Here is a 12,904-nt window from a genome sequence, read left to right as displayed (position 1 = left end):
ACAGGTTTAAGGAGAGTGTCTCAGGAAGCAAGGTAAGTGCTCCAGAAGACACATATGAACCCAGACACACACACACAAGTTGGGAGACATGAAGAAAAGGGAATAGAAAGAAACATGGGTGAAGGCTTCATCTTTCATAAATGATTGTTCTTATGTGCGGGATCTATTTCTCAACCTGCGTTAACTGTGATTTTGTCCACAGCATTCTAGTGAAAAGCCTTTTCCACGATGTCATGGTCATATGGAACCCACTGCTGTTTTTCATTTGATTTTGGCACATCAGGACTATGTTCTACTCTTAAAGAACATATGCCAGGCTCTTTCCATTCCCAGCGCAGCCATGGCTCCTGGTCCCAAGAAACATCTGAAGCGTGTAGCAGCTCCAAAGCATTGGATGCTGGATAAACTAACCGGCGTGTTTGCGCCTCGTCCACCCACTGGCCCTCACAAGCTGAGGGAATGTCTGCCTCTGATCATTTTCCTGAGGAACAGGCTTAAGTATGCCCTGACTGGCGATGAAGTGAAGAAGATCTGCATGCAGCGCTTCATTAAGATTGACGGCAAAGTCAGGACCGATATAACCTACCCTGATAGGTTTATAGATGTCATCAACATTGACAAGACTGGAGAGAACTTCCGTCTGATCTATGACACCAAGGGTCGCTTTGCCCTTCATCATATTACACCTGAGGAGGCCAAGTACAAGTTGTGCAAAGTGAGAAAGATCTTTGTGGGCACAAAAGGAATCCCACATCTGGTGACCCATGATGCTCGCACTATTCGCTACCCTGATCCCCTCATCAAGGTGAATGACACCATTCAGATTGATTTGGATACGGGTAAAATAACCGACTTCATCAAGTTTGACACTGGTAACCTGTGTATGGTGACTGGGGGTGCTAACTTGGGAAGAATTGGTGTGATCACCAACAGAGAGAGACATCCCGGCTCTTTTGATGTGGTCCATGTGAAAGATGCCAATGGCAACAGCTTTGCCACCCGGCTTTCCAACATTTTTGTTATTGGCAAGGGCAACAAACCATGGATTTCTCTTCCCCGAGGAAAAGGAATCCGCCTCACAGTTGCTGAAGAGAGAGACAAGAGGCTAGCGGCCACACAGAGCAGTGGGTGGACGGGTCTCTAAGAGACATGCTGGAGACGTATTTGTACTCTTGAGAGACACGCTGGAGACGTATTTGTACTCTTGTTAACAAGCCTTTCTAGGCAACGTGCTAGATTAAACAGCATGTATTTGTACTCTTGAGAGACATGCTGGAGACGTATTTGTACTCTTGCGAGACACGCTGGAGACGTATTTGTACTCTTGAGAGACACGCTGGAGACGTATTTGTACTCTTGAGAGACAGGCTGGAGACGTATTTGTACTCTTGAGAGACACGCTGGAGACGTATTTGTACTCTTGAGAGACACGCTGGAGACGTATTTGTACTCTTGAGAGACACGCTGGAGACGTATTTGTACTCTTGAGAGACACGCTGGAGACGTATTTGTACTCTTGAGAGACATGCTGGAGACGTAATTGTACTCTTGAGAGACATGCTGGAGACGTATTTGTACTCTTGAGAGACATGCTGGAGACGTATTTGTACTCTTGTTAACAAGCCTTTCTAGGCAACGTGCTAGATTAAACAGCATGTATTTGTACTCTTGAGAGACACGCTGGAGACGTATTTGTACTCTTGAGAGACATGCTGGAGACGTATTTGTACTCTTGAGAGACATGCTGGAGACGTATTTGTACTCTTGAGAGACACGCTGGAGACGTATTTGTACTCTTGAGAGACATGCTGGAGACGTATTTGTACTCTAGAGAGACACGCTGGAGACGTATTTGTACTCTTGTTAACAAGCCTTTCTAGGCAACGTGCTAGATTAAACAGCATGTATTTGTACTCTTGAGAGACACGCTGGAGACGTATTTGTACTCTTGAGAGACACGCTGGAGACGTATTTGTACTCTTGAGAGACATGCTGGAGACGTATTTGTACTCTTGAGAGACATGCTGGAGACGTATTTGTACTCTTGAGAGACACGCTGGAGACGTATTTGTACTCTTGAGAGACATGCTGGAGACGTATTTGTACTCTAGAGAGACACGCTGGAGACGTATTTGTACTCTTGTTAACAAGCCTTTCTAGGCAACGTGCTAGATTAAACAGCATGTATTTGTACTCTTGAGAGACACGCTGGAGACGTATTTGTACTCTTGAGAGACATGCTGGAGACGTATTTGTACTCTTGAGAGACATGCTGGAGACGTATTTGTACTCTTGAGAGACACGCTGGAGACGTATTTGTACTCTTGAGAGACACGCTGGAGACGTATTTGTACTCTTGAGAGACATGCTGGAGACGTATTTGTACTCTTGAGAGACATGCTGGAGATGTATTTGTACTCTTGAGAGACATGCTGGAGACGTATTTGTACTCTTGAGAGACATGCTGGAGACGTATTTGTACTCTTGAGAGACATGCTGGAGACGTATTTGTACTCTTGAGAGACATGCTGGAGACGTATTTGTACTCTTGTTAACAAGCCTTTCTAGGCAACGTGCTAGATTAAACAGCATGATGAAAACTAAAAAAAAAAAAAAAAAAAGATATGCCAGGCCTGAAAGAGAAATTTCTGTTTATTATTTCATTATTCAATAAAGAAATTCCTGTTTTTTACCTTATTAAATGTTGACTTGATTTTTATCCTGACCCGTGGGGCAATATTATACAAGCCCTACATTGTATGGCAGCCAAACTTACAGGCCAGCTCATACCTGGCCACACGGAAGGTGGTCACATGACTTCCAGACAGGATGTCGCCATCCTAAAAAGATTAGGATATGCTAATATTGTTCTGATTCTTTCTTTGCCATTATGGAGATCACCTGGAAAGTGTTAATCCAGGCTACCTGACAGAGCAACCATACTTGTAGCAACTCGTGTGTCAAGATACCTATGTCTTATTGGTAGCTGTTTCTGACACCCACAGACATGTCAAGTCTACAGCATGGCCACAGGGACACCCGATGCCGGTTTTTTTGTTTTGTTTTTATTGTGGTTGTTGTAGTGGTGGTGGTTGTTGTTGTTTTGGGAGAGACAATATTTCTCTGTACCTTTAGAAACTTGCTCTGTAGAGCAGGCTGGCCTGCCTCTGTCTCACGAGTACTGCATTAAAGGCATGTGGCGCCACCACCACTCAGCAAACTGATGTTCTGATTGCATTGACATGAGCAGTCCAGGAAAAAGCTAGGAAGGCCTTCTGGGCTCAGGGTCACATGGTCACAGGGCTCTCATTTGTGGGAACAAAACAAACACTTTCTGTGATGGGCAAACAAAAAAGACATCAAGGGATGTAGAGCTGCCAACTACAGAGGAAAACATTTATAGGTCAATTAAACTAAAAGAGGCAGAGAACGTGCCTCAATTCAGATGCCCCTGCTCAGCTGTCCAGCCATCAGCATAGGAAATTCAGAGACACAAATGACATCAGAACAACTGGGGAAAACATGAAAACCAGAGCTAAGGAAGCACACTCAGGAGGCAGAGGCAGGAGGATCTCTGTGAGTTCAAGATCAGCCATGTTCACAAAGGGAGTTCCAGGACATCAAAGCTGTTACATAGAGAAATCTTTTCTTGAAGAATCAGAACTCCCCCCTGCCCCCCGAAAAAGCAAAGGAAGCTTGAGTCTGTACACAGCTTGGTAGGCAAGCATGAGGCCTGACTTCCATGTCCCTCCGTGACAAACAGGAATGATGACATGTGCTTGGAATCCCACCCCCGGCAAGGCAGCCATCTGCTGATTACTGGGTCTCACTGTCAAGTGACCCTGTATCAAAAAAACAAAACAAAACAAAAAAACCAGTGACTGTGTCTGAGGAACAAACACTGAGGTTCCCCTGTGGCTTCCACATGCACATACCCCAAATGAATGTATGTGTACACACAGACACAAGTGCATGCGTATATGTGTAAGAAGAAACACAGATACACACACATGGGGGGGGAGAGGAGAGAGAGGAGAGAGAATAATAGATCAATTAAACTTTTGTGGACTGATTGGTGTGTCTCAAAGTATTTTGATTTTTGATTCTTTGAGACAGGGCTAGCGGCTCATTCTGCAGTTCAGTGAAGGCCCTATGTATCTCTAATGGTGACCTCAAACATCTGCTTGTTCTGCTCTACTGCCAAGTGTAGACATTACAGGTATTGGCCTCCCTCTTCATCTGTCCAGTGCTACAAATCTGTACCAGATACTGAAGCGTGCTGGAGCAACCTCTGTGACTAAGGTGATCCTGAAACCATTTTACAAATTTTATGGAGGGTTTGTAAACAGAGGTCTCTCTGGACTGAACCATCCAGCAGCGGCTTTGAAATAAATCCTCATTATATTGTTATATTGTGTTAGGAGCCAATTTCCTCCTAAAATCATTACAGGAACCATTACCCTGGGGAGTCTGCAGAGAACCCCACACCCCTAATTGTGTTAAGAATGGTTCTATTGACAGAGCCTACCCCACACCCAAATTGGTTGTTAATGAGAGCTATCTGTTAGCGGAACCCACCCGGCATTCCAAACTATCTAGAGAACTAGGTGTGTCATCTCCTAGTTGCAACTTCCAGGCCTACTGTGACTTGACCGAAGATAACCTCCTGCCTACGTGACCAACGAGGACCATGTGACCAACGTGAACCACGCGACAAGAGCCCAGAACCCTGTGCCCCATCCCCCCAACTCCTTACCCTATAAAAGGTTGTATCTCGTCCCTAATAAACGGAGGCTTTGACAAACTTTGCTTGGCCTTCTTCCTGTCTCCTAGCCCATATCTTCCAGGTAGTGCCTCTCCGTGACCCTGGAATAACTGAACTGCCAGGCGGGCTACTAACCCTAGACTAAGTGGCCCGCCAAGGCAATCGACAATATTGAGTACAGAATTTTGGCCTATAGTTCAGGCTTATTACTAAATATCTCTTACTTTTTTTTTGTTTTTTTGAGACAGGGTTTCTCTGTGGTTTTGGAGCCTGTCCTGGAACTAGCTCTTGTAGACCAGGCTGGTCTCGAACTCACAGAGATCCGCCTGCCTCTGCCTCCCGAGTGCTGGGATTAAAGGCGTGAGCCACAACCACCTGGCTCTCTCTTACATTTAAATTAATCTGTTTCTATTAATCTATGTATTGCCATGTGGCTGTGGCTTTACCAGTTCCCTGTTGTCTTGTTTCTCAGGCAGCTGGCTCCTGTCTTTGGACTCTGCCCTTTTTTCTCCCTGTACCTCCGTTTGGCTTTTCCAAACCTGTACCCTTATTCTGCCTTGCTGTAGGCCAAATCAGCTTTATTACCAACCAATGAAAAGAATACATATTCACAGTGTACAGAAGGGTTATTCCATGGAAAGACCTGGCGTCAGGAAGTGGAAGAAGAAGGATCTCTGGACTCAGAATTAGTGTGGATTCTCTGAACTCATGTTGTATAGCTTGGGTCCCTCTTAGCAGATATTCACACCGAGAAAGGTGTCAGAAACTAAAGAACTGGTATCACAGGATGAGAAGTGTCAGTGGATACCATAGTCACTTCCCAAAGCTCAGAGAGACTAGGGACAGAGCCCCTGAAAGCCTCAGAAGAGACAGTCCCTGGTAGAAATGAGAAGGCTAGGAGATGGGCTGACTCTACACAGCCAAACCTCTAGGACCTGATGACAGTTCTGACCAACAGGCAGAAAACTTCTTAGTGTTCTTCATCTTGGGTCACCATCTTTTGTCAGGGCACAGGCAAAAGTCACATCAACACAGATGAACAGACACCACATAACCTTTGTCCTGGGGAATGGGATATTGGCTTTCACATTCTGAGGAACATCTGGCTCGTGAGAGCCACACAGAGTGACACTCATGTTGAACATGGGGACTAAGAAACCGGAACTAGGGATTGTGTTGGGGGGATTCCTTGGTTGGCAGAGTACTTGTCAGACAACAGTGGGGACCTACATTTGTGTCCCAGCACCCACATATAATGTCAGTGGCACTAGCACACAGTGGTAATCCTTACTCTTGAGAGTACCCAAACCACACAAAGACACAACTAAGAAAGATAATTACAGACCAATCTTCCTCGTGAACATTAATTCAAAAATAATCAAGTACTGGTAAACCAAATCCAAGAACACATCAGAAAAATCATCCACCATGACCAAGTAGGCTTCATCCCATAGATGCAGGCAGGGATGGTTCAACATACAAAAATGTGTCAATGTAATCCACCATGAAAACAAACTGAAAGAAAAAAACCACATGATTATCTCATTAGATGCTGAAAAAGCCTCCAACAAAATGCAACATCCCTTCATGATAAAGGTCTAGGAGAGAGCAGAGATACAAGGAACATACCTAAACATAATAAAGGCAATATACAGCAAGCCAACACTCAACCTCAAATTAAATGGAGAGAAACTCCCAGTGATTCCACTGAAATCAGGAACAAGACAAGGTTGTCTACTCTCTCCATATCTATTCAATATAGTTCTTGAGGTCCTAGCTATAGCAATAAGACAACAAAAGGAGATCAAGGGGATACAAATCAAAAAAGAAGAAGTCAAACTCTCACTATATGTTGATGATATGATAGTTTACATAAGCAGCCCCAAAAATTCTACCAAGGAACTTCTAAAACTCATAAACACTTCACTAATGTAACAGGATTACAACTCAAAAAATCCGTAGCCCCCCTGTACATAGATGTTAAATGGGCTGAGAAAGAAATCAGAGAAACATCACCCTTCACAATAGCCACAAATAACAAAATACCTTGGAGTAATTCTAAGCAAACAAGTGCAAGACCTGTATGACAGGAACTTTAAATCTTTGAAGAAAGCAATTGAAGACACCAGAAAGTGGAAAGATCTCCCATGCTCTTGGGTAGGTAGAATTAACATAGTAAAAAAGGCAATCTTTCCAAAATCAAATGCAATGCCCACCAAAATCCCAGCAAAATTCTTCACAGACCTTGAAAGAACAATACTCAATTTCATATGGAAAAGCAGAAAACCCAGGATAGTAAAAACAATCCTGTGCAATAACGAAGCTTCTAGACGCATCACAATCCCTGACTTCAAACTCTACTACATATCTATAGTACTGAAAACAGCCTGCTACTAGCATAAAAACAGACAAGAGGACCAATGGAACCGAATTGAAGACCTAGATATCAATCCACACACCTATGAACACCTGATTTTCGAAAAAGAAGCAAAAAATATCAAATGGAAAAAGGAAAGTATATTCAACAAATGGTGTCGGCATAATTGAATATCAACATGTAGAAGAATGCAAATAGATCCATAGCTATCACTATGCACAAAACTCAATTCCAAATGCATCAAAGACCTCAACATAAAACAAAGCACACTGACCCTCATAGAAAAGAAAGTGGGAAGTACACTTGAACGCAATGGCTCAAGAGATCACTCTCTAAATACAACCCCAGTAGCACAGACACTCAGTGAAACAATAAGTGGAACCTCCGGAAACTGAGAAACTTCTGTAAAGCAAAGGACACAGTCAACAAGACAAAATAGCAGCCTACTGAATAGGAAAAGATCTTCACTAACCCCACATCAGACAGAGGGTTGATCTCCAAAATATACAAAGAACTCAAGAAATTGGTCATCAAAAGAACAAATAATCCAATAAAAAAATGGAGTACAGACCTAGACAAAGAACTCTCAACAGAGAAATAAAATGACTGAAAGACACTTAAGGAAATGGCCAACATCCTTAGCCATCAGAGAAATGCAAATCAAAACAACTCTGAGATTACAATTTACATCCGTAAGAATGGCCAGGATCAAAACCACTGAGAACTTATGCTGGAGAGGATGTGGGGTAAAGGGAACACTCCTTCATTGCTGGTGGGAGTGCAAACTGGTAAAGTCTCTTTGAATATCAGTATGGCAATTTCTCAGAAAACCAGGAAATAATCTACATCAAGACCCAGCAATACCACTTTTGGGTATATACCCAAAGGATGCTCAATCATACCACAAGGACATGTGCTCAACATGTTCAGAGCAGCACTGTTTGTCATAGCCAGAAACTGAAAACAACCTAAATAGCTCTTGACTGAAGAATGGATAAGGAAAATGTGGTACATTTATGTAATGGAGCACTACACAGCAGAAAAAATCATGACATCTCTAAATTTGCAGGCAAATTGATGGAGCTAGAAAACATCATACTGAGTGAGGTAACCCAGACCCAGAAAGAGAAATATCATATGTACTCACTCATAAATGGCTTTTAGACATAAAACAAAGAAAATCAGCCTACAATTCACAATCTTGGAGAACCTAGACAACCTTGAAGACCCTAAGAGAGACATACATGGATCTAATCTACATGGGAAGTAAAAAAGACAAGATCTCCTAAGTAAATTGGGAGCATGGGGACCATGGGAGAGGGTAGAAGGGAAGGGGAAAGGAAGGGGAGCAGAGAAAAATATATCGCTCAATAAAAACAATTTAAAAAAAGAAAAAAGAAAAGGCAGACAGGTTTGCCTTGCTAACAGGCTTCACAGTAAAGCCTAAACAGGTTGCAGGTGCAGCTTTCCATTAAAGAAACATACTCTGCTCTGACTGTTCCCATAATAACTATTCGTGTCTCTGCTAAATGATTAGAGGGAAAGAGTGTGTTCTAAGATATGGGAAGGTCTGAAGACATGAAAACTTAACTTAAAACTTGTAACTTCAAATTGGAGCTGTTCTGGGAAACAGCACATAGTTCACCATCATCTTAATGAAGTGCAGCCAGGTGGGAAGTCACTGTTTTGACTAGGGATGGAAGAGAGGAATGTCATGGAACTTTACCAGCATTTTGACCACCTAGGAGGAGCGAGCCTACCTAGGAGGTAACAATAGATTTCCAGGAGTTTTTGGATTAGGATGGATTTTTGTATAATTCCTGTCTGTCCTGGAAACATGGTTTATGAAGAGAAAGGGTAATCCACTTGGTGTAGGTTTTAGAGACAATGAACTGTTTACACTGTTGAAAATTGGTTTTGCCTTCTACAAATTGTGGTTGTGCCTTGTTATCATTCTTGTAATAAAAAGGTACTTTAGTTGCATATTAGCAGAACACACAGTTGAGAGATCTTAAACTTCTTAACAAGAAATTTTTAAGTTTTACAGAAAGTTTAAATAACTGGATTTTTTTTTTTTTTTTTTTTTTTTTGGTTTTTCGAGACAGGGTTTCCCTGTGGCTTTGGAGTCCTGTCCTGGAACTAGTTCTTGTAGACCAGGCTGGTCTCGAACTCACAGAGATCCACCTGCCTCTGCCTCCCAAGTGCTAGGATTAAAGGCGTGCGCCACCACCGCCCGGCTTAACTGGATATTTTTAAGAAACAGTTTCTCAATTGTTTTTATTGAGCTATATATTTTTCTCCACTCCTCTCCTGCCTCTCTCCTCCCCTTCTACCCTCTCCCATGGTCCCCCCCAAAAAACAGTTTTTTAAAAGCTTAAATTATTAAAGCTATAGGACATTTTAAAATTTTTAAGATCTTTTATTATGATACCTTTGCTAATATATGATCTTAATAAATAGATAAATAAAAACTAAAACTTAGGACCACAGCTAAACCCAGAGACTGTGTTCCTAGCTTATGATGCAGTAAGATGTTGACCTATGCAGTCTGGCAAACGGTCTCTCCTTAACTAAGGTCTATTCAGCTAACAGAGATTGATTTAGGAATATAGTCTAACATCCTTGCTTTTACTAACATTGTTAAGCTGTAGCTAATTTGATAAACTAAGTCATAGAGAAAACTATTGTGTTCTATAACGGTGTACTATAAAAGGATCAGGAAATTTCCCAGTCTCTTTGTAGACAGTGTTTATGAGTTAAAAGACTTATCTTGAGCCGGTGGTGGCACACGCTCTTAATCCCAGCACTCGGGAGGCAGAGGCAGGTGGGTCTCTGTGAGTTCAAGTCCAGCCTGGTCCCCACAAGAGCTAGTTCCAGGACAGGCTCCAAAGCTACAGAGAAACCTGTCTCGAAAAACAAAACAAAACAACAACAACAAAAAAGACTTATCTTGATATTAAAGGACCTTCACTTTAGAAACTGCTATTTATTTTGGGCTGAAGAGATTGCTCAGCAGTTAAGAGTACTGACTGCTCTTCCCGAGGACCCAGGTTCAATTCCCAGCACCCACATGGCAGCTCACAACTGTCTGGAAATCCAGTTCCAGGAGATCTGACACCTTCACACTCACATAAAGTTAAAATAAAACCATAAAAAAAAGAAACTGCTATTTTTTTAAAGCTAAACCTAGCTGGGATAAGGCCTTAAAATCTCAGTCTTATAAGACATACAAGTTAATAGCCATATACTTCCGAAAGGATCAAATTTTTTTGATATGTTCAGCTTTGTCTGTTTTCAAAGTTAAGCCTAAAACAAATAACTAGAAACCAAGTTTCTCTAGTTTAGATAAACCTAACAGATAATGGTCCTCAAACACTTCAGAGATCTGAGAGTATGGCATTTAAAATGTTTGACAAAAGCTTTTTATGGTAGAGAGACACGCTAGCTCTCGACAGCTCCCCTATCTCCTCCAAAGAAGATGTTGGGTGCAGAAGACCCTCCATGTCCATGTCCATGTGGCCATGGGGCAGAAACAGCTGCCAAGACACTGTCCAGACTGTGGACAAACAGGACACTGGGGAGTCGATTCCCCTGCTTTGCCTAGACAAGGTAAGCCAGTCCTTCCCAAGTTCCTACTGCACAGGAAAGTCTGTCAGACCTTCTGGGCCTGGCAGCCATAGACTGATGCTGCCCTGGGACCTCTGTCCCCAATGACCATGGGGAAATTGGGGTAGCTGTCTAGGTAGCCAGACAGTTTCTGTCATTTTTTGTTTGTTTGTTTGTTTTGTTTTTTTGAGACAGGGTTTCTCTGTAGCTTTGGAGCTTGTCCTGGAACTAGCCCTATAGACCAGGCTGGCCTTGAACTCACAAAGAACCACTTGCCTCGGAGTGCTGGGATTAAAGGTGTGCACCACCATTGCCCAGCCCCTGTCATTTTTAATAGATTTGGAAACTGCTTGGTCCGGGCTTCTGCTTACTCAGGTAACATGTATCCTTCTCTGGCTAGAGGGATGGCTCAGAGGTTAAGAGCACTGCCTGTTCTTGCAGAGGTTCTGAGTTCAGTTTCCAGCAACCACAGTGAGCCTCACAAGCATCCGTAATGGGATCTGGCGCCTCTTCTGCCCTACAGGCATGCATGCAGACAGAACACTGTATAAATAATAAATAAATAAATCTTTTAAAAAATGTATCCTTCTCAGATTTGATGGTGTTTGACAACTAGGCTAGCCTTTTGCTCTGAAACCAAGGTGTAACTCTGTTCAGCCGTTTCACAGACACCTGCACGTTCCTAGGGAGAGATTGCTGCCCTATATCAATGAATCTGGCCTACGGGAAACTGATATTGAGTCATTCCACAAATTATCTGAAGAACTTTGCCGCTATAGTCAGGACACATCTCCATTCCATTCTTTCTGGCAGTCTTCACTCTGCCCGTGGCCACTTTCATTCAAAGGGCTGGTGGTAATAACTACAGCCCTGTGTCTACTCCATAGAGAAGTCTCCAGGATGGCAGACCTCCTGCTGAGCACAAGACCACTGGCTGTCCTCCTCGCCATCCCATGCCAACAGGTGTAGCACGAATAATAAAAAACCAGAGACAGAAATTGGGGTTCAGCCTGAAAACCAGAAAAGCAAAGCAACCAAGCCACTAGACAAGTTTTACCTCTACCGAGGCTGGGCGACCACAGACTAAGCCGACTGAGCAGACTAAGCATGCAGCCTCTGTCTTCCCATTGTATATTCCCTCTAGTGCTGGGGTTAAAGGTGTGTGACTCCCTAGTACTGGGATTAAAAGTATGAGGTATGGATCATACCACCTGGATTTGTTTCTGCATTAATCTTGTGTAACCCAGGGTAGCCTTGAACTCACAGAAGTTCACCTGCCTCTGTCTCCCAGCTCCTGGGATTAAAGCTGTGTGCCACCACTTCCTGACCTCTAGTGGCTTAGTTTTGCCCTTATGATCTTTAGGCAAGCTTTATTTACTAAAACATAAATAAAATATCATTATAAACAGGAAGTAGCCAGATTAGAACTGGTGCCAACATATCCCAAAAGCTCTGGGTGTTCCGTTGGAACCTTCAACTTACTCCTGCATGATCTGAGAAGCCCATTCCTGTCTCTCCAAACAAAGGGAAGGCACCAAAAAGCCCAGTTCTGAATTCTGGGCAGCTGCAACAGCTTCCTCCCCTGAACCCTGCTAGCCTCCCAAGTCTCCACCTAAAGCACTCAGCTTTTGACCATACTTGGGCACAAACTCAGCTTGTGGCAGACATGTCATCACCCCTGGCCTGCAACCTCTGTAATCTACCTGCTTCAGTTTGGGCGTGCTTCTCTAGCCTTGATCTCTGGGACTGGAGAATCTGCCCAGGAGCTGCTTTGCTCAAACAAACCTGTTGACATACTTTTTTTAGTTCGATTTGATCTGGCTTAGTGCATCGGTGGAGAAACCTATTACTGGGGGAACAGAAATCCTATTAAAGTATATTTGCATAGTGTACACCATACCTTGGCTTTGACTCCCAGCACCTCAAAAACTACATTGTAGTGGTACAAACCTATACACCCACCATTCAGGGGGTAGATGCAAAAGGATCTATTCAAGATCATAGTAAATTTTTATGTCACCCTGGGATACATGAGACCCTTTTTCAAAATAAATAAACATACTGACACAATGATTTTTGTTTCCTTTCCCCTTCATTCTTTTCTTCCTCTTCTTCCTTCCTTCCTTCTTTTCTTTCTCTCTCTCTCTCTTTATTTC

The 12,904-nt window shown here is 43.0% G+C and overlaps 1 protein-coding gene across 1 annotated transcript; it reads left to right on the top strand.

The window, feature by feature from the left end:
* The first annotated feature begins 325 nt into the window (after window positions 1–325).
* LOC142852175 (small ribosomal subunit protein eS4, X isoform-like) lies at window positions 326–1,170 on the top strand. The gene has a single exon (XM_075976681.1). It carries the CDS (start codon window positions 341–343, stop codon window positions 1,142–1,144), a length of 804 nt encoding a protein of 267 aa, XP_075832796.1. The 5' UTR covers window positions 326–340; the 3' UTR covers window positions 1,145–1,170.
* Window positions 1,171–12,904: the final 11,734 nt, after the last annotated feature.

The sequence above is a fragment of the Microtus pennsylvanicus genome, chromosome 6 (genome assembly GCF_037038515.1).
Source record: "Microtus pennsylvanicus isolate mMicPen1 chromosome 6, mMicPen1.hap1, whole genome shotgun sequence".
Classification (NCBI taxonomy): domain Eukaryota; kingdom Metazoa; phylum Chordata; class Mammalia; order Rodentia; family Cricetidae; genus Microtus; species Microtus pennsylvanicus.
This window is presented reverse-complemented; position numbering and strand designations above follow the sequence as displayed.

What these genes read in the sequence shown, in the direction of transcription:
- LOC142852175 (XM_075976681.1), top strand. Translation starts at nt 341, where the DNA reads ATGGCTCCTGGTCCCAAGAAACATCTGAAGCGTGTAGCAGCTCCAAAG.